Source organism: Brachyhypopomus gauderio, chromosome 5 (genome assembly GCF_052324685.1).
Source record: "Brachyhypopomus gauderio isolate BG-103 chromosome 5, BGAUD_0.2, whole genome shotgun sequence".
NCBI classification, from domain to species: Eukaryota; Metazoa; Chordata; class Actinopteri; order Gymnotiformes; family Hypopomidae; genus Brachyhypopomus; species Brachyhypopomus gauderio.
The window spans coordinates 5609770-5636639 of record NC_135215.1 but is presented as its reverse complement, the minus strand read 5'-3'; the positions used below and the strand labels follow the sequence as shown (position 1 = coordinate 5636639).

Below are 26870 nucleotides of genomic sequence, written 5' to 3'. Positions count from 1 at the left end.
CCTTGTGAAGACTTACAGAAAACGTTTGACCTCTGTCATTGCCAACAGAGGATATACAACAAAGTATTGAGATGAACTTTTGTTATTGACCAAATACTTATTTTCCACCATTATTTGCAAATAAATTCTTTAAAAGTCAGACAAAATGATTTTCTCAATTTTTTTTTCACATTTGGTCTCTCATAGTTGAGGTCTACCTATGATGTCAATTACCGGCCTCTCTCATCTTTTTAAGTGGGAGAACTTGCACAATTGGTGACTGACTAAATACTTATTTTCCCCACTGTATGTGTCTGTGTGGCGTGTGTGAGAGATGTATGTATACGTGTGTGTGTGTGTGTGTGTGTGTGTGTGTGTGTGTTTATGTGGAGTGGGTATGAGAGAGATGTATGTATGTGCGCATGCGTTTGTGGGGGGAGGGGAAGATTCAAAAATAACTGTCACTCTATCTCTGTTTCTCTGAGTGGAGAAGCCTTGTTTAATGTGATTTGCACCCTCCAAACAAATGGTCGTAGTTCAGGATATATTTAACTTATTGCTTAACCGAAGAGATTGTATGAGAGAGGACCCCTTGCTGATGATTTTGGTAAAAATAACGGCATTAGGTAACGGCATCATTTTGTCAGTAACAGGATAATATAATTAATTACTTTTTGTCTGACTATGTTGCTGCCAACCTTTGGCCTGTTTCTCTGTGTTACGTGTCTCACCACCCTGTCTCAGTCTCTGTTGAGATTTTGTTTCTTTTACTGTCTTTTCGAGTACTTGCCTCCTGAACCACTTCCTGGCTTTCCTCAAGTTTTCCTCCCACTGTTATTTTTTCCTATCCAGTTTGGTTTTATTTTGGGAAGGGTTCTTTTGTTCTTTGCGGCATTTGCCAGCCAGCCAGGTACTTCCTCTGGCTTCTTTTGTTGTTCTTGTTTTGCTTCCCCGTTTTCTCTGCATTGATCTTATTCCGCAAATAATACAGTTCTCCCATTTTCTCCCCGTTGAATATATTCCATAAGTATATTCCAAAATATATTCCATTTTGTTTTCTCCCTCATTTATCGCATTGCATGCGAGTTGGTTTCTTATTGGACTTGGCACTTGGGTCCACTATACCGTCAAAACTCCGAGGAGGATTTCGCTTCCTAAATCCCCGTCATTACAATCACAAAATGTTAAATTTGTCACGGTGAGGCGGCCCCCTACCGGTTGCCTCCGTCCACAGCGGCTGCTGTTGTTGTTGTTTTGTGACGTTGTGTGCGTCCCTCAGGTGGGCGGAGCCCATGATCTGTCTCACCTGAGGGTCGTTTGTTTGCCTATATATGTCTTGTCTTTGTACCAGTTGACCGCTGGTCATTATATCCTTAATTTGGAGATATTGCACGGGTTTTTGGTTTGCACACTTTCTATTAAACCATCCTTTTTCCCTGAGACTTGGTGTGATCGCTTCCTTTTTAGTTGCTCACCCCGCCCGTCACAGAATGACCAGCCACCTTTCGGAAGCCACCAGTCTCTTTTTCTTTCTCCTTCGTTCGTGGTCATGTCTCGTGGTAAGTGTTTGTCTGCGTGGTGTTTTGTGAAGAGTTCCGCCATGCTTTTGTGTTGTGTTTTTGGCACGGCGAGGACCAGGGCTGTCTGCCCTGAGAAAACTCTTCGTGTTTGTTTGTTGTATGTAGTTGAAGAGCCCCGCCGTGCTTAGATGTGTGTGTATAGCACGGCAGTGACCAGGGTAGTTGACCCACGGCTCTTCGTGTTGTGTGGTTGTCGTGTTGGGCGTGTGTGAATGGACGTGTGGACCAGTGCGCTAGCTTGTTTGTTGTTGTTAAATGATGTGTGTGCGTGACCCGGTCGATGCTCGTCACGGTCGCCTCGCTCCCCATGTGTCTTGTGTTTTATGTGGGGAGCGACTGCGAACTTGAGTGGCGCGTCACCATTGTCTGTGTCGAGTGCGCATGTGTGGGTCCCGTCCATTTGCTGTTTGCACCATTTGTTTGTCTAGTCTTTGCGTGTTCGTTTTGTCCTAGCGTGCTCGTGAAATGTCGTTGTTGTATGTAATCCCACGCTTGCTCCTCCCCTTAAATGTGTTTGGGAGGGGACCGGTTGTGGTCCCGTGCCACGGGGTATGGCACGGAGGGCGTCGGTGTGGCGCGTTTGTGTTGTATGTTGGTGTGTGGTTGGGTGTGTATGTGTGTGTGTGTGTTCTGTTTCTGTGCAGGTGCTTCCCCCTGGCGGTGTCGTGGTGTTCCTGGACCTTGTGGGGGTCTCCACCTTGGCAGGAGCCCCCTTGTGTTATGGGGTGACCGGAGCCTGGTCATGAAGAGCCCCTCTCTAGAGGGCTGGGGCCCCCAGATGTTTGGGGACCATGGGGCTCCGGTCTGAGAAGCTCCTGCTGAGGAAGGAGATCCTCCCTCCTGCCCGGGGTGACCAGGAGGCCCTTGGGGCTGCTCCCTAGCCCGCGTCGAGGGTGCTTTGGGCCTCGGTCTCTGGCCCTCCTGGGTTGGGTGGAGGAGTCCACCTTGCGATGAGGGGCCCCGGGAGGGGTTGGCTCCCCAGGAGGCTGGGGTGACCCCTAGCAGAATGCAGGGGTCAGCTCTGGGAGGAGGTAGGTCCAGGAGGTGAAGTAGCCATGCCACACACACACACTAAGGACGATAAAGGAGCCGTAGCTCCTCGTCTGCACACCCTTGGGGCTCTCTGGCTAAACGCCGGTTAGGGCGTGAGGGCCCTGTGACCGACCGGGGCGTGGTTTTGTGTTGTTAATGGCCCAGTCGGTCCAGGGTCCCGCCCGGGGAGGTGAGCTGAGTAATGTTTTATGTTTTGTGTTTCAGCTCCCGGACTGCAGGAGGTGTGTCACTGCCTGTCCCAGCCTTCCTGCCCCTTCATGTTTTGTGTGCAGCCGCTGTGTGCCACACACCCAGTGGAGGGGAGTGCGGCTTGGTTGGGGTGTCTGTCACGGTGAGGCAGCCACCTACCGGTCGCCTCCGTCCACAGCGGCTGTTGTTGTTGTTGTTGTTGTTTTGTGACATCGTGTGCATCCCTCAGGTGGGCGGAGCCCGTGATCCGTCTCACCTGAGGGTCGTTTGTTTGCCTATATATGTGTTGTCTTTGTACCAGTTGACCGCTGGTCATTATATCCTTAATTTGGAGATATTGCACGGGTTTTTGGTTTGCACACTTTCTATTAAACCATCCTTTTTCCCTGAGACTTGGCGTGATCGCTTCCTTTTTAGTTGCTCACCCCACCCGTCACAAAATTATATTAAATTATATATATATATATATATATATATATATATATATATATATATATATATATATATAATGTATAAGGGTATAAGGTTTCTTTTTTTAGACCATTTAAAATATCATCATCATTTTAAATGGTCTAAAAAAAATTTGCACAAGAGCAGTTGAAATTGATTCACAGAGATCTATGATGATGTCATTACTGTCACGGTGCAGCCCCTGACCCCTCCCCTTTGGGCGTGTGTTTATGTCGTCTACGTCTGGACGTCTGCGTCTGTGTATCTTCGTGAATGTGGATATGTCCGAATGTGTTAATTCGTCTCACCTGTGGTTCGTCTCGTCATCACTCAGGGTTTATGTGGTTTGTCTATTTAATGTGCGTTCGCGCAGTGTCCCGTGCTCGTCTTTGTCTGAGTGTCACACGTCAGTGTGTGTTGTGTTGTATGTGTGCTATCGGCGCGTTAATTGTACTTAATAAAAGTGACATTGCTGTCTGCGAGCTGGATTTCGTGCCTCGTCCTTCCGCCTGCACACCGCGTTACAATTACAACTGGAGTAAACCCAGACATTATAGCAAAAACTATTTTTAGGACCATTTATTTCAAATGGAATCATCAAAGCAGAAAAATATGTTGTGTGATGTAAGACCAATCAGCGGTGATGACCTGCACCAGTCTTCCTTGTTTTATAAGGAAGACAGATGCAGTGTCTCACTACTGAGTTGTCTGACTGCATTGCTGCCAACCTTCAGCCTTCAGTTTTTCTGTGTTACATTGCGTTGAGGTGTCTCGCCACCCTGTCTCGGTCTCTGTTAAGTTTTTTTTTTCTTTTACTCTGTCTTTTCGAGTACTTACCTCCTGCGCCATATATACTGTATACTGTATATATACAGTATATATAATTATATATATAATCTCAGTAACGTGTGTGTTCTGCTACATCTCTGTATTTTGGTGTAGATGATGGATATGAGAATTATGATGATGTCATTACTGCTGATCAGAACTCTGCTGATGTCACAGGTATGACTTGTAATGTACAACATTGTAGCCTCATACATCACAAATGAAGTACATGCTAATGTAAAGGTGTTTTCCTCTATATGTTGACAGAGGAGATGACAGAGATCTATGATGACGTCATTACCACTGGACTAAGCCCAGACATTATAGCAAGAACTATTTTTAATAGTAGGACTATTTATTTCAAATGGAATTATCAAAGCAGTAAAATATGTTGTGTGATGTAAGACCTTTAAATATATATATACATTTTATTGATATCAGTATCATGTCTTCCCCTGTTGGTATAGTGACCACACCAGAAGACTGTGATATCGCTGGATCAAACCCTAAAAATGACAGCAAGTATGAATTTTATTTATGTATAAAATGTTTTAAACTGAAATAAGGCAGTAAATATATGGTTTTCATTATGTTTTGACACAATCTTTGTCTGTTGGTGTAGTGGTGCTTCAGAGAACAGTGATGTCATATCTGCTGGACAGGATGTAGGAGGTGTAGATGGTGAGTGTCTTCCCTTGTTGTGTCTTCCAGTGCACTCCACCTGTATGTGGGTGGAGAGGGTTGAGTCAGTGTGTCCCATCAAGAACACAGACAGCACACTAAAAACACGGTCACGCCAACTATGGCATGAGATGGAAAATCTTATAATTTTGATATAGGACAGGTCTTTATATGACAAGTACAGCCTCCAATCACTTATGGAACACGTGCACCTGTATTTATACATGGTGTGTATTCAATTAATGCCACTGAAGTCATGTATAAATATGACACATGATGCATCTGCTAACTTCAACCATGTAGATGCTTAAAGTATTGGTGTTCATAAATTATAATGGGCTACATTTATTCTTAATTTGTTTCAAGGCAAATGTTAATATAGTCTAGGTTCTTAGACTACATTTTATGCTATTCATCAAGTAAGCCTAATTCAGTACTGTCTCACATCACTATAGCATTTCTAACAAATGAAGCTTCTTAGAACAATTGTGGTGAGACAATTTACCTCTGTTTCATTTACTGATTTATTTCTTATTGCTATTATGGAGGCTGTTTAATAATTATGCGTGTAATAAAAATATTTTAAAAATAAATTTCAAACTATTTTAAAGATAAAAATAGCAATGTCCTCTTTTTACAGACTATGAGGACATAAAGGAGGAGCCTGAGAAAGAGATTAATCACGTGACTGAGAGACCACGCCCAATGCCTTTCCTCAGGAAATTACATTTAAACTTCTTCAAACTCAATAAATGATTCCTAACATTTTATCACTGTGTATCATTGTATACGACTCCCACATTGTTTATTTAAGCTTAATATTGTGCTTTATTCACACACAGGTGTAAAATCCCTCCCAGTTCCTTGATGAAGTAATTCAACTGTTAATGTTTAAAACATTATCTTCGCCCTAGCTATCTATGGTGTAGCTGAATCTATGTGAAAACAAAATCCCATGATCAATACGTAGTTTCATTGTACATTAAAATTTTGGCATTGAGAAACAAGTAATTTTTGACTGAGATGCGTGATGGCAGAGAAGTCAGTAATTGTATTTATTTATAATAAATTTCACACTTCACACTTTGTTTGAATACTTTGGAAACCAGCTGTGAGTCTGACATTGAATCTGTTTTCTCCTGTGTGGTAAAGACAAGTGTAAACTGGTTAAATGACAAACTCAAAACTGTACCATTGTATAAATAAAATGTCTCAAACTAACATCATAGGACTTTTTGTTTTTCTTAATGCACTGGCACTGACTGGGAGTCATTGGTAATGTACAGAAATATTATTTATATTGTATTTGTATTGTATGTACAATAATGCAGTGACGCAATTCATACTGAGTTAAACTCTTAGTAAAACTTGGAAATCAATTTAATAGATGTTTTATATTGATTCTGACTGTTATTAACAACTCACTTCATATAACAACTCATTAACAGGACAATTAACATGAGAATAAAACTACTTTATTTGTCAACAAATTCAGCAAAGGGGACTGTGTGTGTGTGTGTGTGTGTGTGTGTGTGTGTGTGTGTGTGTGTGTGTGTGTGTGTGTGTGTGTGTGTGATGTAAGGGACAGCTTGATTCAAAAAGTGTTAATGTCTATATCTAAGGAAGGAGCAATAGAAATGCAGGTCAAAGGTCAATGGTTCTCCCCAGGAATTTTCAAAAGCAGATTTTACCATCAGAACGATTCCTCCATGAAGGAGGTTTGGTCTAGTTCTGTAAAATTAAAATTAAAATTATTATCAACCACCAAATCAATACTTGTTGATTAATCAACCTTCATTTTGCTTTTTTTTAGTTATTAGTTTTTGTAAAGTTTTATATGTTAAAGTTAAAAAATAAAGTTTCCAGCTACATTGGAGAACACAGAAGTCAAGACATCAACACTGACGTCAGCTGTTAAATAGAACGGCGGAATGCGCGTCACAATGCAGATTGCAAATTATTTAATCCTTTGCTGCCATCTTGTGGCCAAAATTTTAAACATCATAATGCTTCTTGATTACATTTTTAAACGTTTGTGTTGGTACGTCATGTACACATTTTATTGTGGTATTATGTGTTTTATCTTGCACTGTAATCATTTATTTACATTGTGCTTTCTGTATGACCAAATAATCAAATATAAATCCAGATTTCTCAGACAAGGCATTAAAACAATATTAATTTGAACAAGAATATGATATTGTAAAGTTTATTATGAATGCTAGTTTATTTTGAGTGATAAAACCATTTAAAAAATATATTTCATTCTAACTTTAAACCTTTTGTGACAGACTTTGTCAGTTATTAATCAGTCATTAGATCAGCTCTGTGCAGGTGGCATTAAAGCTGTATCTACACTGAATGCTTCCTCTCTCTGAAATCAGTCTCCTGTATGCTGGTGACGTTCTCACCACACTCAGTCACCTCAGTCAGACGCCTGTAGAGATGGGAGGTGGAGTTCTGTTCATCAGCACTGACGTTCTTTTGATATATATGGAGCACGTCAAAAATGTCTCCTCTTATTTGATACTCAAGATGTTTGATGATTTCCCCTCTCTGTCTAATAAGGGCATAGTGAGTGTGATTGGTGACTGTGGGGAGCTCTCTCTCTCTCTCTCTCTCTCTCTCTCTCTCTCTCTCTCTCTCTCTCGGGGGCTGAGGGGACACAGTTCCTTCATTCTCTTTGGGGGAGCGTAGGTGAAGCTTGTATTGTCTGCTGAGTTGAACAGAGTGTGTGCCAGACAAAGGGAGATGGACAGCTGTCTGACTTTAATTTTTCTGATGTCCACAGTCTCATTCTCTAGAGCCGGTAAGGACAGAATCACTTTAAAATAGATTGATATATCACATATTTGAAATGTGACTCAACTCTGTTATTAATCAGTTAGTTGTGACAGTAGTGATCACCAGTGTAAACATAAGTGTATAAAACATAGTCTGTAGTGGGGTTGAGTGCTGGACTCTCCACAGACCAGAGCCGGAGTGGCTAATCGGGAGATTCGGGAGGATTCCAGATGGGCCGGCTCATGTCAGTCTCTAGTTTGGGCCGATAGGGAGGGAAAAATAATTTTGGGCCGGTTTTGGGCATGAAACTCCCGGGCTGAAAAAGGGGCCCACTCCGGCCCTGCCACAGACTGTGACAGAGAGGAGGAGGAGGAGGAGGAAGAGGAGGAAGAGGACGAAGGTTAAACTGGACTCAGTAGCTGAGCCCCCCACCCCTCCCCCACTCAGGAGCAATTTCTCGTCTTGTTTAGTGACAGAGACGTCTAAGTAGTAGGCATTATAAGAAGTGGACTGGTTTAAGTTAAGATACATGCAATTGTATTTAGAACGAATTAATTGAATAAATCTTCTGTACTCTGTTATAAGAAATCTAGCTACTGTTTTCAAAACCTCTTTCTGCATTCACATAATTGATGAGGTGCACTGAGTGCACTGTAAAGATGTAGGAAAGTAGTAAATGACAGATTACTTAGTTTGATCTTGTTTATTTTTTCATGTGTGTAATCAAATGAATGTTCCTCACATACCTTAAAAAACGTGAAAAAGAGTAAAGGTGAAGTAAATACTGTATGTTTCTACTACTACTGCCAACATGTCACGTCTTCCTCCTGAAGTACAGTTCAAGGTTACTCCCGCTTCAGTACAGCTTCAGTACATGTGAACACTTACTGTTCATTATTTATACAATCAGTAAAGTGCAATAATGGGTGATTTATGCATTGTACATGCATTTGTTTATATGTACCTTTAATGTTCATATAGCAGCTATTTTCTAGCATATACACCTCATCTGCTGCTATTTGGAATAACTGACAGTCCCTCTGGACATCAATAAAGTTATCATGTTATCTTCTCTTGACAGAGGTATAATCTCTCTCTCTCTCTCTCTCTCTCTCTCTCTCTCTCTCTCTCTCTCTCTCTTTCATGTCTCATTTAACAGGCAGTGTGAGGCTGGTGAATGGTAGCAGTCGCTGTACTGGGAGAGTGGAGGTTCTCCATAGAGGACAGTGGGGAACAGTGTGTGATGATAACTGGGATATGAGAGATGCTGCAGTGGTGTGTAGAGAGCTGGACTGTGGGGAGGCTGTAGATGTACTGGGTGATTCTCACTTTGGACCAGGACCAATCTGGATGGATGATGTGGACTGTAGTGGATCTGAGTCTACACTGAAGAACTGTAGTTCAGCAGGGTGGGGTGAAAATAACTGTAATCAAACTAAAACTGCTGGAGTCATCTGCTCAGGTAAGATGCTATAAATGTCAATATAAAACTCAGAGAATATGGTTTACTGCTCAACATTCATTCATTTCCTTTCATTCATTATTTATGTATGTAAAAATATAACCATGTGGAAATGTATATTATTGCTATAACGATGGCACCGGAGAGACGGACGAGACATGAGTCCGCTGGTTTCAGACCAACAACGTTACGTTTATTTAACAGGTATTGCGTAATAGCGCACGAGGAAACATACATATACACATGCACACGTGTAAACTCAGAAAACGATGAGCACAGGACACTGCGCGAATGCACATTAAATAGACAAACCACATAAGCCCCGCGTGATTACGAGACGAGCCACAGGTGAGACGGATTATCACAAGAGACTACCGCACCCACGGAGATCCACAGATGCAGATGAGTAGACGTAGACGACGTAAACACACGCCCAAAAGGGAGGGGCCGGGGTCCTCAACGTGACAATTGCATTCAAAATGTCCAGTACATTTAAGTGTTATTAAATGCCCATCAGATACATTTAATCACTTTAATTAATCCTAATCATTATAAAATATTGTATTAAATTTGATCCCTTAGGTAATATTTTAAGGGTCAGATTGGTTGGAGGTTCTCGCTGCTCTGGGAGAGTGGAGGTGCTTCATGGGAAGACCTGGTCCACAGTGTGTGATGCTGACTTTGACCAGCAGGATGCAGAGGTTGTGTGTAGAGAGCTGGGCTGTGGGCTTCCTGTGGAGGTGCTGGGAGCAGCTGCTTTTGGCAGAGGGGAGGGCCAGATGTGGACAGAGGAGCTTCAGTGTAGAGGCAACGAGTCTGAGATTTACTCCTGTCCAACATCTTCATTGAGAAACAACTGCTTTCATGACAGTGATGTTGGACTAATTTGTAGTGGTAAGAATGTATAATTCATAACTTCAGGCCATAAACATTCTCTCTGAATCCCTTTCACACATCGTTTTTTTTACTTGTTTTGGCCCATATCTCAACCTCTTTCTTTCTTTATTTCTTTCTTCCTCATATTCATTCTGCACAGGCAGTGTGAGGCTGGTGGGTGGAGTCAGTCCCTGTGCTGGGAGAGTGGAGATTCTTCATAGAGGACAGTGGGGAACAGTGTGTGATGATTACTGGGAGATGACACATGCTGCAGTGGTGTGTAGAGAGCTGAGCTGTGGGGAGGCTGTAGATGTACCGGGTGATGCTCACTTTGGACAGGGATCAGGACCAATCTCGATTAGTTATATCTGTAATGGAACAGAGCAAACACTGCAGAACTGTGAACCAGAAGAGTGGGAGGGCAGTCACTGTGGTCATGATGAAGATGCAGGAGTACGGTGCTCAGGTAAGATGAAGTTAATCACCCTGCCAACTTACTTTTAATTAGATTTTGAATATATTTCAACTGGATCTTACACTTTGTCAAATATTACAAAAAAAATTTGTTCACTGAAGAAATTGTTCATTAAATGTAATAAAAGATTTGCCAAGAATCATTAAATTACTACATTCTGCATGTATTATCACCTGTGCGGTGGTGAGAAGAGGTGATTCAAAGCCTTCACAGTGGTTCAAGACAGTATGTCGTTGACAAGCAGGGTGAACGTGCTGGTGTAAAGTGATGCACATTCATTGTAAACAATATGTCTTATACTATTACCAACTAAAATAAATAAAATGTACCACAGTTGTGTGTTCTGCTCAGTGTTGTAATTTGAAGTACTTTAAATGTACAGCTCACAGGAGGTGCAGACTTACAGACGGTCCTCACCTGTGTTCTGGGAGAGTGGAGGTGCTTCATGGGAAGACCTGGGGCACAGTGTGTGATGCTGACTTTGACCAGCAGGATGCAGAGGTTGTGTGTAGAGAGCTGGGCTGTGGGCATCCTGTGGAGGTGCTGGGAGCAGCTGCTTTTAGCAGAGGGGAGGGCCAGGTGTGGACAGAGGAGCTTCAGTGTAGAGGCAACGAATCTGAGATTTACTCCTGTCCAACATCTTCTACACTCAGAAACAACTGTTCCCATGACAATGATGTGGGAGTGATATGTTCAGGTAAAGTATAATAATTTATTTCTCTATGTCTGTAATATGCTTTTGCTAATCTGGTCTGCTGTATATCTGCATACATATAAAATAATAATAAACATGAACTGATTGCTGTTGCACTAAGTTGTCAGTTGTGTGTTTAGGTCACACAGCAGCGCGTCTGGTGAACGGCTGGGACTCCTGTTCTGGTCGAGTGGAGCTCCAGTACCTCAGTGACTGGGGCTCAGTTTGTGGGGGAAGCTGGAATATGAAAGCTGCCAGTGTCCTCTGTGGACAGATGATGTGTGGGAGTGCTGTGGCTGTGTTGGGGGCGGACTGGTTTGGGGAGGGGAGGGGCCACATCTGGGCTGATGTGTTTGATTGTCATGGGAACAAGACACACCTGTCAGAATGTCCCATCTCATCATGGAGTCGAGCAGCATGTTCTCATGAACAGGATGTTGGAGTCATCTGTAATGGTGAGATCCTCCACTCATGTTCACCATGATAGTGATAGAAACTCCTACAACATTAAATGGATACAACATTTTTCATGCTAAAATAAACAGCTTACTAACTTACATGTATTCCCATGCAGGTTCCTCTCAGGTCTTTCATGAGGGGCGAGTGCGGTTGTCTGGAGGGAGGGAGTGTGAGGGGCAGGTGGAGGTTTTCTTCATCCAGGACTGGAGGAGAGTTCTCCTGGACTCCTGGAGTGTGTCTGAGGCCTCTGTGGTCTGCAGACAGCTGGGCTGTGGCTCTGTGCTGAACTTCTCCAGCTCCTCTCCATCCAGTCCTGAACAACACAGCCACATGTGTGTGACGGGGTTCAATTGTTCTGGGAGTGAAGCTCATCTGGGGAACTGCAGCAGTGCAAAACTCCTCAACTTCTCCTGCAGCTCCAGGGAACAGCTGTACATCACCTGCTCTGGTAAGTGTTACATTTTGCAAATAATTGAGCAAATATGAACAGTATTAATAACCTAATTATTAAGGTACCTGATATTCAAAATGTGTCCAAATTGTGTGCTGATTTATGACTCTGGACCTGGAATTATCATTTTCTTAAAACTATTTCATATATTAACAACACCACAGAGGTTAAAGGGTCTGACCCATCTTGGACACATAAAGTGCAATTGTGTGTGTGTGCGTGTGTGTGTGTGTGTGTGTGTGTGTGTGTGTGTGTGTGTGTGTGTGTGTGTGTGTGTGTGTGTGTGTGTGTGTGTGTGTGTGACTCAGCCCACAGCTCCATCAGGCTGGTTGGTTCTGGTGGAGACTGTGCAGGGAGGCTGGAGGTTTTCCTCAGTGGTTTGTGGGGGACAGTGTGTGATGACTCATGGGATATTGAGGACGCCCAGGTGGTGTGCAGGCAGCTGCAGTGTGGAGTGGCCCTCAGTGTCCCGGTACCAGCCTGGTTTGGTCCTGGAACTGGACCCATACAGCTGAATGAGGTGCAGTGTGAGGGGAGTGAGACGTCTCTGTGGAACTGCAGCTATCAGCTCTGTGGAGAAGATGAGTGTGGACATCAAGAGGACGTAGGAGTGGTGTGTTCAGGTGAAGTGTTTACATGTTAAGCTATTTCATATTACCTTGTGTTGTTACAGTGTTACACATTATTTTTTCTATATTGTGAGTCTTCAAACATTTGCATAATCTTGTCTTCTCTGTGGCTGGTTTGCTTTTAATTACTAACATTTGTCAAGTTGTACATATAACAGAAAAAGACATAAGAACTATGTCTGACTGAAAGTAGTGATCTCTGGGTCATTATGGGAAATGTAGTACCTGTACTGTGTCACGGTTAGCCCCTCCCCCATATGTCAATCATGTATGTTTTATTTTGTTAACCATATGCATGTTCTAGTCCCTCCTCATGTTTTGTAACCCGGCCCCCTCATTATTGTTTTTATGTGTCACTTGTTTACTCTGGTCTATTTATATCCTATGTTTGGTCTTGTCTGTTACTGGTAATTGTTGTTTTTTAAATGTACCGCTTTGTGTAGTTACGTGGTCTGGTTGAATTTATGGTTTGTTCTTTGTGTTTAATGTCTTTGCATGTTGGTTATGTTTCATGTTCAGACTCCCTCTCGGATTTGACCCAAGCCTTTAATAAATCTCACTCCTCTCAGCGTTTGTGTCCGCCCTATCTCTCCTTGATGCCCCTGGAGTTACAAAGTGTATTTGCATGGTGCTATTGTTTGTGTCATGTAGTTCTGCTCAGCAATCCAGATCAAAATGTAAAAGATTGAGGCTTGTTGATCTTGTACCCAGGATTATAGTGGGACAAGAAACATTTGGCTGGGCCATGTTCCACATTAAACTTTAATTTCGAGATGCCTCTATTAAATAGCTATTCTGCAGGAACCACGGATCTTATATTTTTTTATTGAAGGAATAGCTTTCGTCTTTCTCTCCTCTCACCAGATTTTAAAGAAATGAGACTCACTGAGGGGTGTGTGGGGAATCTGGAAGTGTTCTACAATGGATCCTGGGGGAATGTGTGTGTGAATGGGATGAATGATGAAACAGTAAGTTTGGTCTGTCGAGAGCTGAACTGTGGAAGAACAGGCAGGGAGTCTGGTGCCAGAGCAAGAGTGGAATCAGCTCCTAACTGGCTGGATCAGGTGAAATGTAAGAAACACGACTCCACTCTGTGGCACTGCCCATCTGAACCCTGGGGCCAGAACATCTGTGATAATCGCAATGAGGTGGCTCACATTACCTGCTCAGGTAGGAAGATTCTCTCTCCAGATTGTACTGGTTTAAATTATCCTACAAGTATCTGCTTGTGTGACAATAGTCAATGAAATGCAGATTATGCCATTAAATATGTAATACAGCTCCAGACCTGAATGTTCTTGGACGTGCTGTGTGTATGTTGCTCTGCACACAGGAGGGAGCAATGATGGTGTGCAGCAAAGACATGTGAGATGTTCCTCCTCTCCCTCCCAGAGCCAGTGCTCCAGTAAAAGGACTCACACACAGAGAAGAACCACATTTCACTCAGGAGAGCATGAATCACAAGTGTCCTCACCATGATCAGAAATAGTCTCATATGCCTTCAAAGGACAGTACAAACGTGTTTTGATTATAGTTGTCAGTGTTGATTTTGCTCCTGTTTGTGTATGTTTGTGTGTGCATGCATGTGTGTGTGTGTGTGTGTGTGTGTGTGTGTGTGTGTGTGTGTGTGTGTGTGTGTGTGTGTGTATATATATAGATCACCTGCCTCTCAGGCTGAGGGGAGCAGAGGGAAGCTGCTCTGGGAGTCTGGAGGTTTACCATAACGCTGTGTGGGGCTCCGTCTGTGGTGATCAGTGGGACATCAGGGACGCTGAGGTGGTCTGCAGACAGCTGGGCTGTGGGAAGGCACTGAGGGCTGATGGGGGTGCTGCCTCTGGTGCTGGTGAAGGGGTGATGTGGCTGAACAGAGTGAAGTGTAGAGGGGATGAGATTCATCTGTGGGACTGCAGTTATTCACTGAAGAACCACACCGACTGCTCCCACAAAGAGGATGCTGGAGTCACCTGTGCAGGTCAGAAATGCATCTTGGATTTCTGATTCTAAAAATGTTTTTCCCAAAATTCTCCATGGCAGTTCTGATCTGCTGTTAATTGCTTATGAGAGCAATTACTGTCAAATTGTGCCCAGAGTGTGTACATAGATGTAGTGTATGTCTGAATATTGTGCTTCTGTATTTACAGCCCCGTCTCCCCCCCCCACTACTACCTCCAGAACAACCACCAGAACCTCCAGCCCCACAGGTTCACTATTAGTTTATACATCTCAGTTTCTTGTTCTTCTGAATGTTTCTTAATATATTTTACTCAATAGTCCAGTTTTTTGTGCGTTTCTCTGTCCAGTTGGTCATACACTACCTCCACCAGCACCTGCACTGTCGGTCCTTTCAGTCGTCCTCCTGGGAGTGCTGCTCATCCTGGCTTTAGTGCTTCTCGCTGGGCTGGTGTACCAGAACAGGTTGCTCAGGAGAGGTAGGACACACTCACACACATCTACACTCCAGTTTTTGGACACTCTCTTAGCACCATTATAGAATCACCCCTCAGTCTGTCATTAGCGTTTGCGCTGGAGTGGCTCCATGTTTCTGTCTGTCTCTTCTCCAGTGCTCTTTAGTCGTTACACTCCCAGGTTTAACACCATGTCTAACGCAGTCTATGAGGAGATCAACCACAGACTCATCATTAAAAGAGCCAATCCCACAGCTCAAATGGGTGAGTAGGATGGGAGCTTCAATACTGGGGCTTTGTCAATTATATTGTACTTATGAGATCAGCAGTTCGCAAGATAATTAGGTGTTCAAATAGAGAACACCTCAGTAGGTGTCCTGGGACCATGTGCCTTTCCTAGTGGTTCATCTGTATTGAGGATAAACACCTTTTGTAATGAGCAAGACAAGATGCACAAGTGATTTGAGTGTTTGAGAAACAATAATCAGGATGCAACAAACCAAACATGTGAATGTAGTGATCAGAGGGAAATCTCACATGAAAAATCCATCAATTTGATGAGTGAGTTGAGGAGGGGGGTGAGACACCTTTGAATTAATTTATAACATTAGTGTCTAATTCTGCTGCTCAGCATCAGGCAGCTAAACTTTATAATTCCTGTAAACCTCCTGAAAAACAATTCACACAGCTGCAGATATATGTGCAGGATGAGATGCAGTGAAGTGAATGAGAGTATTTTATAACGTGTGTGTGTGTGTGTGTGTGTGTGTGTGTGTGTGTGTGTGTGTGTGTGTGTGTGTGTGTGTGTGTGTGTGTGTGTGTGCATGTGAGTGAGGGAGAGAGAATGTGTGGTGGTGGGTTAGTGTGTGTATGGCTAACCCACCACCACACCACTATGGTGTTAGGGTTGTGTGTGAGACCATTCACTGGCTGTATTTGATAATATTTTAATCTTCCTGTAACCAACCCAGTTGACTATGATCACGTGAGTCAGAGGTTTGTGGTTGATTTGGTGTTCTGTTCCTGTCACATGACTGTTCTGCTCTCCTCTAACAGGAAGTGTCCTTTCTGAAGTCCAGCATTCAGAATATGAGGATGTGGAGGAGGAGCTTCTCTCAGGTAAGAGGACCCCCGTGTGTGGGTGTCAGACTGGATCCAAATTACCTGACAAATCTGGATTATAAAAAGCTGCACTTTGAACAGCTTTTTATCCTTTTTAACTTTGAGTACCTGTCCCTTTAAGAGTCACTACATGACACTGGTGTAGTGGATGTCCATGAGAATTATGATGATGTCATCAGAGCCGATCAGGACTTTGCTGTTGTCACAGGTATAACTTGTAATCAGACGATTCTAACCTCAAATATAGAAAAGGAAGTAATGTAGTAAATGTAATTACATATTTATGTAATTTCTAACTTTTGACAGAGGAGATGAACTATGATGATGTTGTTTCCACTGTACTGAATCCAAACATTATAGCAGGTAGGAATTTCTGTTTAGTTCCATTTAACACAGACATATAAAAAGCAATAAAATATCAGTTATTTATTGGGCTCATAATTGTTCTTCCCATATTGGTGTGGTGGACACATCAGACTATGATTACGCAGGACTGAACCCAAGCTTCGTATTGAGTAAGAATGTTTTCATTGTAGAACATTTTTGTTAGACTGAAATAATGCTGTAAAATATGGGGTTCATTATGTTTTGACATCATACTTTATCTTTGTCTGTTGGTGTAGTGGACACTGATGATGTCATCTCTGCTGGACAGGATGTAGGAGGTGTAGATGGTGAGTGTCCCTTGTTGTGTCCTCACTTACACTCCACCTGTATGTGGGTGGGGAGGGTGGAGTCAGTGTGTCACATCAAAAGAGAGTTTGTTGGTTAAATTGTTGTTACATGAGTTTTTTCCTTCAGGATTCAACAGGGACTTATTTTCCCTTATTGAATCTGTTTGTGGAACAATAATATATATTGTAATATATATTGTAGCAGCAGTATATTTGTAGCAGCAAAATTTTTAATGTAAATTTATTCTTTTTACAGATTGCAGGTACATGATGGAGAAGCCTCAGGAAAATGGAAACCTTTTCTGAAACCTTTTCCAAAACCTTTATCCTTCAGAAAAATATGGGAATATAGATCACAATTTGAAGGATTTAACTTTCATTAAACATGATTTTTTTCACCTTTCCACAACTAAAATGGCATATGGCAGCAGTCTCTGATAGTCTTGTGAACAGCCCTGTAGGTTAAACACCTCCTCCAGTTAATGCCAGTGAGTGTCAGTAAATGTAACTCAGTAAAAACACAATGTATTTGAACTTCAAGGTGTCTTTCAGTGTCCCAATACAAGGAAAATGTTTATGCAACATAATAAACATCTGCATATTTTCCATTAAGTGCATACACCCCCGCCTCCCACTGAAAAATGGTTTGATCCAGCACCGACCGTAGCCGGCTGGTACCCGCCCAACAGCGGGAAATACAGTGGTGGATAGTTAAAGTAAACCGAAATCTGGAGCGCAGAAAAGAAAGGAAAAACATTTACCTGACGAATTTTAATGTTGCATTGTGTTCCAGGTTTGAAAAGTGCTGGAATTTAGGCTAAAGTACTTGAAAATGCTTGAAATTGTAACTGCTTTGTTTCACACCAAATAGCTTTCTAACTGAACAGTTCTCTTGTATTACGTTAACAAATACGAGCCTCTTGTAATTCCAGGACGAAACATGAGAAAACGTGAAGACGTTAAGATTGGGTGTTTTGAAAATGAACAACCATTAAATTGTTTGAATCATTTCGAGTAAATGTATAAATATTTAACTTAATTAAGTTTAATGTTCTGGGAAATATAGAAATGGACCTTTAAAGTGACATACAAGTGCTTGAATTCCATCTTATAAAGGTGTATAAACCCTGCAAACATGACTTTGTTCATTGCGCTGAGGCGCGGCGCACGCGAAGTTACAAAAGTCGAGAGGTGCACATCTATGGAGAGGATTCAGTGCCAATTGGAAATGTAATCGCTACTAGGCAAAAATAGAAATGCAATCCACAAAATGCATTGCTTTTCTATACAAACATGCAGAATACGTGCCAAGATGAAATGCAAAAGCACTATTACATTACATTTCAATGCACTTTATCTCTTTATTGAAAAACAATACACACGAATTTGCATTCAAAACCAAAACACTGAAATTGTGCCAGAATTGCATATAATACAGCTCGAAATGTAATCACGGCACAGAGGTATTGCTTTTCACCGTACACCTCTGACCACGATTTTGCAGTATTACAGCAGTATTATGTCTAAATATCTAGTTAGGACAAAACTAGAATGCTCAATGAACTAAGTTAAAATCACTGTAACTCCGGAATATCATCTGTAGCGTTTTTATGCGTGTGCAAACGAGGGGACTCAGAATTCGGCACAACACGTTCGTTTGGAAAAAATTTTCCGTCGTGCCTGCTGCTTGCATGAGTTAAATGAAAATGAGCACTTTCTTCTTTGATTTACAACTTTGTCCTACCACCTGATTAACTTTCTGTTCCACCCTTGACGGGTGAAGAAACATCTACAGAAAAGCCACACCTCATTATAAGTTGCATGGTTCAAAGCGTGAGGGAATAAGTAGCGGTTTATAATCTGGAAAATATGGGTAGCAATCGCGGGGGCTCCGCTCTTCAGCGCTGTTTGCAGGGTTCATCCACCTTTAACAAGGTGGAATTCAAGCACATGTACGACACTTTCAAGGTCCATTTTCAATATTGTCCAGCACCTTCAGCTTAATTAAGTTAAGCACATAGTCGTCTGTAACTGCACCAGCCTCAATTTGTCCAATTAGACTGTTTATTTCCTCTTTTATTCTGTCGTGAAAAGACATTTCTGCTGCTTTCAAGTCCAACTACGAGCGATTGCTTCTGACTGGAGTCTAAGCCCCGCCCCAAATTCAGGCGAGCGTTCCTATTGGACAGTGATTAGATTTCATTCTGGCACAATTACAGCTTCACAGAGACACACAGTGGAATACAATGACGTTCAGTCGATTGCATTTGTAGCGGATACATATATTAGTTTATGGATTATGAACGGGGCACCATCCTGATTGCTCAGGAACCAGTATTGTGATAACGGAGTTAGGTGGAATATGGTTTGATCAGTCTCATTACTAAAGGGTTAAGTTCTGGTTCCGCGCAGTGACCTAATACCATCGACCAAAATATGCATTTACCACCGTGACCAGATGAATAAATATCCACATTTATTAAATGGTTAATATTACAATTGATACAAAGCATATGAATGATTTGGCTCAAATTGAAACTAAACCTATATGTGAATCTACTAATTTAAACCAGGGATATAATAGTGAACAGCAAAGAATATAAAATTAAACAACAATAGCGAATGATAAACAACTGTCGGATCATGAGATTTATTTACTTAACTATCCTAAGGCTTGCCTAACTAGCGTAGGACCCAGGGACGGAGACGAGGTCTTTAGAGAGAGAATAGAAAAGAAGAAAGAGGAAGTTTGGGCAGGTTAATGGTAACAGTATTTACTATTTTGGACTCCGGGAGAAATAGCAGTTGGCAACCCCAAAACAGCATATGAACTGAGCGTCTTACTTCGAAGGAGAGACGTGGTTACGCGGACCAACCGGTGCGCGTTCACGGTTTGTTTCTTGAGGCGGCTAAGGTCTGCGGAGCAGGTCACGTGAGACGGCTCGGGTCGCGGAGGCTTAGCGGTGACGTCACAGTCGAAGCTTGAGGGCGCAGACAAACTTGTGCAGATGACTTGACTGAGAAAGAAGATGAGCTTGACTTGAACGACTAGACGAAATAAAAGTACTTTTGACGACGAAACGTAGAATAAAGAAAATAAAATAAAATAAAGAAGAATCTTCTGTTGGACTCGGTGAGAGCGTTAGTTGCGGTTCCTTGGCATCGCTCTTCTGGACATTGCGGTGTTCGGCGTGAGTCCAGCGAACAGTCACGATGGTTTGGCGTGTTCGAGTCTTTGAGTCTCGGCGACTCTGGCGAAGTTCTCCAAGTCTTCCCAAATTACCAGGCTGCCAAGCTCATTGTTTCGCTTCGAGCAAGGGCTTTTAAAACAAGTTTTAGGGGCGTAATTGTAAGGCGCTTTCATGTTCATCAGGCCATTGACCATTGGCCTTTATTAATGAATATTCATGACCTCTGCCCAGACAGGGGAGAGAAAGAGAGAGAGAGAGAGAGAGAGAGAGAGAGAGAGGGAGAGAGCGAGGAGTGCCCGTCTTTCCAGGTCTAGTTAATGACTTAACCAAAGAAGACAGATTAACACAATTCGAAGACAAAGTAAACTAATCCTAAATAAATTGTCTTACATACTCTGGCTAAACAAGAATTATTTGATTCTATTAGTCTACACATTGAGCCATTCTTAATTTCCACTTTTGGACAATAAATGACACATAATGCACAGACAGGAATAAATGTGAGGTCACATACGCACACATGAGAGTGATCACATTCAATGAGTAACATACAAACTAATACATAGATATGGGTATGTGGTGTGTTTATACAGTAACACGTATTCTAATAAGATCACTTAATACTGAATACATAAAAGATCATAAGTTGTGTCTTCATATCAACCACATGGCACAGTGTTCACATTTGGGCACATGGTCCTGTGGTCCTTTGTCCTTAAAGGCTGGAAAGCTGAATACTGGTTTCAAGAATAATTAATCTTTCCTTGTATGGAAGATAGTCAAGTTCGGTGTCTCTAGACTGCATTCGCCGAGCTGGTTCCTGTAGGCTGAATCCCAATTCTGTGTACAGATCAGATTTGGAGTTACAGAGATCTCTGAAATATTTGTATCTTCAGCTCTGGATTATAACACAGGACATAGAGTGGGTTTAAACTGTGGGCGATCAGATAAGGTTGGAATTTAGAGTTTTATGGTCCTTCCTGACTGTGGTCCCAGTGTCCTTCGACGAAGGTTGGTTTTGACCAGCCTCTCTTAGATGGCCTCTCTCCCAAGCTCAGGAGATCATAAGGTCAGCATTGTAGGCTTTTGGGAGGTAAACACCACTATGGATGTGGGTCCTTTGGGGCCCGTTGCTGTGTAAAGAATCAGTCTTTAAATTTACATGCAACCAAAGAGATGTGAGTCAATTTCTCAGTTCAGTGGGAAAGGATTCCATTTTGGGTGTCACAGTGAAATGGCGTTTAGCTGTCTCCACTACACATTTCAAGGTGGCTTCTGGCACGAATTCAGCATTTCTTTCTTTAAATACAAATCCACACACACTGGAGCTTTTACTTTTCATTGTGGCATGTTTTAATCACATCAGTGTTTAAATCAATCTCGTGATCATTACATTTAAAGGAGACATTTATGTCTGAAATACCGTACGGTGAAAAGCAATACCTCTGTGCCGTGATTACATTTCGAGCTGTATTATATGCAATTCTGGCACAAATTCAGCATTTTGGTTTTGAATGCAAATTCGTGTGTATTGTTTTTCAATAAAGAGATAAAGTGCATTGAAATGTAATGTAATTGTGCTTTTGCATTTCATTTTGGCACATATTCTGCATGTTTGTATGGAAAAGCAATGCATTTTGTGGATTGCGTTTCCATTTTTGCCTAGTAGCGATTACATTTCTAATTGGCACTGAATCCTCTCCATAGTATGGAGTCAGTGTGTCACATCAAGAACACAGACAGCACACTGAAAACATGGTCATGCCAACACTCCTAGATGTATCAAATCAAATCAAATCAAATCAAATCAAATCAATGTTTATTGGTCACATACACAGTTATACACAGTACAAGTAGTGAAATGCTTTGAGCAACATACCCCCCACACCTGACAGTAAGCAAATAAGATAAGATATAAAATATAAGTAAATATAAAATATAAGTAAATATAAGATTTAAAAAATAAAAAATATGAAAAAATTATTTTAAAAATATTATAAAATTATAAATTATAAAAAAATTATTTAAAAAAATATGAGCAGCGAGAAATGAGTGGCCGAGTTGAAAAAGGATAAAGTATGAAGGAAATGTGTGTCTAGGTGTATGTGGATGTGCGGACCGGCTGCTCTCTGTGGTGGGGGTGGTGTGGATCCGGGCTTGGATGTGGTGGTGGGGAGGGTTGCCACCCTGGTCTCCCCGGGTCGACCGCTCCCTGCCTTGAGCTGGGGGTGCAGTGAAGTTCGGTGCTCAATGAGCCAGCTAGCTGGCGCGGGACTGGGCTGGTGGCTTCCTAATGAAATGTAAATGAATGAAATGAAATGTGCCATATTTTGTCAATTGTGATTTTTTACACCCCAATCGAAATTTGTCCTCCGCTTTTAACCCATCTGTGCAGTCTGAACACACACACACACACACACACTAGTGATTACTAGGGGGCTGTAGATCACACGTGCCCAGAGCGGTGGGCAGCCCTAGCCCTAGCCCGGGGAGCAGTTGGGGTTAGGTGCCTTGCTCAAGGGCACCTCAGTCATGGCCTGTCTGGGAATCGAACCCACGACCCTCCGGTCACAAGACCAGTTCCCTAACCGCCAGGCCATGACTGCCACTAGGACCACTGCCGGTCCTTGCTGGTCCAGCCATTTGCCCCCGCCGCAGAGGGTGTGCTAGTCTGGATAAGTGTGTGTCTTTGTCCTTGTTTTCTTCTTGTTTCTGAATAGGCGGATGAATGAGTACGTGTTGGAGGGAGGGGATATATGGCCAGGTGTGGGTAAATTTGGAGGGGTGAGGGTGAATTTGAGTGTATGTATATGTGTATGGGGGTGGGTGTGTGCATGGTAGGGGTGTATAGGGGCGAATGTAATCTGAATTTGAGTGTATAGGTGAGGACAGCTGGTTCTTGGTCGGGGCTGGTCGTGCCCGGTTCACTCCCGGATGCTCCCCTGAGATTACTGCACCACTCCAGAGGGGGGGCGCCTTGGGGCTCCGGGGTCCGGCTTGGCCCCCCGGCGTGGGGGCGGTTGGCCCGCTCCCCTGGGCGGTGGTGGTTTGGGGCGGCCGGGTGCTCCTCGGCGGGAGGTGGGCCCTGCCGGGTGGTGGGTGGCTTTCCGGGCGCGTGGCGCCGTGGCTTTGCCGCTGGCCCACCGTGGGGAGAGCATCCTGGGGGGGGGGGGGGGGGGGGGGGGGGGCTCTGTTCCCTCTGGTTTCCCTGGACCTGCGTTCCTTGACTGGTGGGGCGCTGTCCGGGGTCTCTCTCTCCCGCCTGCGGGGGCGGGCATGTGAGGGTTTCTGGGAAGTGCGGCTCTGGTACTCCGCCGCTCCTTGGGGGGCCGTGGGCGGGTGGGATTCCCGGGTCTCTCTCTGCCCGCCTCTGGCCTCTGGGGGATTGTTGTTGCAGCTACCCACCCTTGCTGGTAAGTACATTCCATACATCTATCCTATGTTGCACTTTTAGGTTGCACATAAACACACACTCACACACACCCATACATCGCACTCATTTGTACTATATGTATTTGGTTTACTTTCTGTTCTTCTTTGCAGTGGTCATTTGAGCTGGTTGCGTGTTTTATTCTATTATTATTATTATTTTTTTTTCTTCTTCTTTTCTTTCTCTTCTTCTTTCTTTTCCTGCCTCTTTGTCTTTTCCCTTTTTATTACTTCTCTCCCCCTCTTTTCTTGGTCCACCTAACCCCAATAATTATCACTTTGCATATTGTTATCACTATATATTGTTATCACTATACTATATATCAGGTATCACCAAATGGCGGACCGCGGTCCGGATCCGGACCCGAACGCCGTCCTGTCCGGACCCAATCACATTCCTGATTAACTGGATACGGACCCAAATGCCAAAAAATTTTTAACGGGAGACTATATTTTAAACCGGAGAATTTATTTTTAGACGAGTGTTACGTTCACCACCCATTTGAGTGTTACGTTCGCCCCCCCGCTCAACAACTTTCGTTCGCCACCCCCAACCCCCCCCGCTCAACAACTTCGTTCGCCACCGCGGACCCGGACCTAAGGTCTGAGCTATCTGCCAAAAATGGACCGCGGAAAGATTTAATTGATTACCCCTGCTATATATTATACAGAATTGTTATAATTGCCATTTAAATCTGTACATAAAAACAAAGTTGTCCTCCAAAGATGGGGGGGTGGAGGTGGGCCAAAAAAAAAAAAAAAAAAAAGAAAAAGGATAAAGTGCAATGTGCATTTAATGTGCAACACGCAACACTGTAGAGTTCAAGGACGGGTCAGGATATGAATGGTCAAGGTTAGCCATGGTTCAGAGTCCGAATAGCCGTGGGAAAGAAGCTCAGTCTCATCCTCTCTGAGCTTGCCTTTAGGGAGCGAAAACGCTTACCTGAGGGCAGCAGGGAGAAAAGTTTGTTGCTCGGATGACTGAGGTCCTTCACAATCTTTTTGGCTTTGGACAAGCACCTTTTGTGGTAGATAGACTCCAAGTCAGGAAGTGCGACCCGGATGATGCGCTCAGCAGAGCGCACTACCTTGTGTAGAGTCTTCCGGTCCTGCTTGGTGCTGTTACCGAACCAGGTAGTGATGTTCCCCGTGAGGATGCTCTCGATGGTGCACGAGTAGAAGTTTCGCAGAACCTTGGAGGGCAGACTGAAGTCCCGAAGTCGGCGAAGGTGGAAAAGACGCTTCCGGGCATTCTTTGCCTGGATGTTAATGTAGGGTGACCAAACGTCCGTATTTCCCGGGACATGTCCGTATTTCACATCCTGTCCCGGGCGTCCCGGGATATTTTTTAAAACTGTGGAAATGTCCTGGTTTTTAAATTACGTTAATCGGGCCATTAATTCTACATCTACAGGCACTAGGACCCTGAGCACGGCGCTGTATGACACGGAATCCCTGAGCCTTATCAGTTGAGCCTCATCATACTCAACTTACGTTCGCCCCCCCCCCCGCCCATGTCCTGGTTTTCCCCAAACAAAAATATGGTCACCCTAATAAATGTGACAGGACCAGGACAGGTCCTGCGTGATATTAACTCCAAGGTATTTGAAGCTGTCTACTCTGTCCACAGTGGCGTTGTTGATCATCACGGGCTGGTAGCTCCTCGTCTGTCTCCTGCTGTAGTCCACTATCAGCTCCTTGGTTTTGCTGACGTTCAGTAGGAGATTATTATCCCGGCACCAGGTTTCCAGGCGTGAAATCTCCTCCAGGTAGGCTCTCTCGTCGTTGTTGGAGATGAGGTCAACTACCACAGTGTCGTCAGCAAACTTTATGATGGATGTGGAGCTGGAAGTGGCCACGCAGTCGTATGTATATAGTGAGTACAGTAGAGGACTCAAAACACACCCTTGAGGAGCCCCAATGCTGAGGTTGAGTGAGGGGGAGAGATGATTGCCGACCCGCACCCTTTGTGGTCTGTCTGTCAGGAAGTTAGAGATCCAGTGACACAAGGATGAATGAAGTCCTAGATCTTCCAGCTTGGTGTTAAGGGTGGAGGGAATAATCGTGTTGAACGCTGAGCTGTAGTCGATGAACAGCATTCTAACATAACTATTCCTCCCAGTGTCCAGGTGAGACAGAGCAGAGTGGAGCAGGTGCGAGATGGCATCGTCTGTGGACCGGTTAATACGGTAGGCGAATTGTAATGCGTCCAGATGGTCCGGTAGTGAGGAGGTGATGAAGTTTCTTATGAGTTTTTCGAAACATTTAATCACCAATGATGTCAAAGCTACCGGGCGATAATCGTTTAGGCAGGTTGGCTGGGTTTTCTTTGGGACTGGCACAATGATGGATTGTTTAAAGCAGGATGGTACGATCCCCTGCGAGAGAGAGAGATTGAAGATCAGAGTGAATACTGGAGCGAGCAGGGATGCACAGGATTTTAGGACACGTCCACAAATCCCATCTGGTCCTGCAGCTTTCCTGGTGTTTACTCCTCTAAACACCTTTCTCACATCTCTCTCCGTGATGACAAGCGGCTGATGATCTCCGGGGTGTACTGCGCATGCGCCGTCAGCGCCGCTGTTAGCACTGCCGGCTGCAGCTCCGAAGCGAGCATAAAAGTTGTTCAGCTCGTTCGCCAGCGTCCTGTCCGCACTTATCAGTCCGGAGATCGGGGCTTTATAGTCCGTGATTGACCGAAGCCCTTGCCACAGAGATCTAGAGTCACTCTGCTGAAACTGTGACTCTAGTTTCTTCCTGTAGCGTTGTTTTGCCTGCCTTACCGCCCTGCGCGCTCCGTATGATGCGGCTTTAAACTCGTCCATATTCTTGCTGATCAGTCCTGCATTGTACGCTACTGTGCGAGCTGACAGAGCATCGCGGACAGATTTATCTATCCACGGCTTCTGATTGGGGAAAGTCCTCACAGTGACTGTTGGAATTGTGTCAGTAACAAGTTTCCCCACAAAGCTCACAACAGAGTCCGCAAATACACTGACGTTGTCAGCAGCGCTGACACGGAACATGTTCCAGTCCACATCTTCCAGGGCGTCCTGCAGGGCACCCTCTGATTGGTAGGTCCAGCGCCGCGCCTCCTTCTTGGCCGGAAGCTGCTGTTTTAGTTTGTGTTTATATTCCGGCATGAGGAGAATGGCGGCGTGGTCGGACTTTCCAAATGGAGGGAGCGATATCGCCTTGTAGCTGTCCTTTATTGTAGTGTAGCAGTGGTCCAGTGTCCTGTCGCCCCTGGTTGGGCACTTTATATGTTGATAAAACTCCGGCGCTGCTTTCCGGAGGTTGGCGTTGTTAAAGTCACCAACAACAATGATAACAGCGTCTCGGTGTCATGTATGAAACTGTGTGAGAACATCATGAAGCTCACACAGTGCGGTGTCCTTGTTGGCCTGGGGTGGAATGTAGACAGTGGTTATGATGACCGAGGTGAATTCTCGAGGGAGA

At 43.7% G+C, this 26870-nt stretch overlaps 2 protein-coding genes across 2 annotated transcripts; both read left to right on the top strand.

Moving 5' to 3' along the window:
* The first annotated feature begins 3894 nt into the window (after window positions 1-3894).
* On the top strand, window positions 3895-5516 carry LOC143513747 (uncharacterized). Its single transcript, XM_077004483.1, has 6 exons — window positions 3895-3907; window positions 4194-4256; window positions 4347-4424; window positions 4547-4601; window positions 4702-4760; window positions 5401-5516. Exons 1-6 carry the CDS (start codon window positions 3895-3897, stop codon window positions 5514-5516), a joined length of 384 nt encoding a protein of 127 aa, XP_076860598.1.
* Window positions 5517-8801: 3285 nt separating this feature from the next.
* On the top strand, window positions 8802-17193 carry LOC143513746 (scavenger receptor cysteine-rich type 1 protein M130-like). The gene is made up of 19 exons (XM_077004482.1): window positions 8802-9006; window positions 9589-9900; window positions 10043-10348; window positions 10740-11054; window positions 11192-11506; window positions 11626-11958; window positions 12270-12584; window positions 13455-13760; window positions 13924-13995; window positions 14248-14562; window positions 14732-14791; window positions 14891-15019; window positions 15152-15259; window positions 16052-16114; window positions 16239-16325; window positions 16424-16480; window positions 16594-16632; window positions 16741-16791; window positions 17048-17193. Exons 1-19 carry the CDS (start codon window positions 8802-8804, stop codon window positions 17095-17097), a joined length of 3438 nt encoding a protein of 1145 aa, XP_076860597.1. The 3' UTR covers window positions 17098-17193.
* The last annotated feature ends 9677 nt before the right edge of the window (window positions 17194-26870 follow it).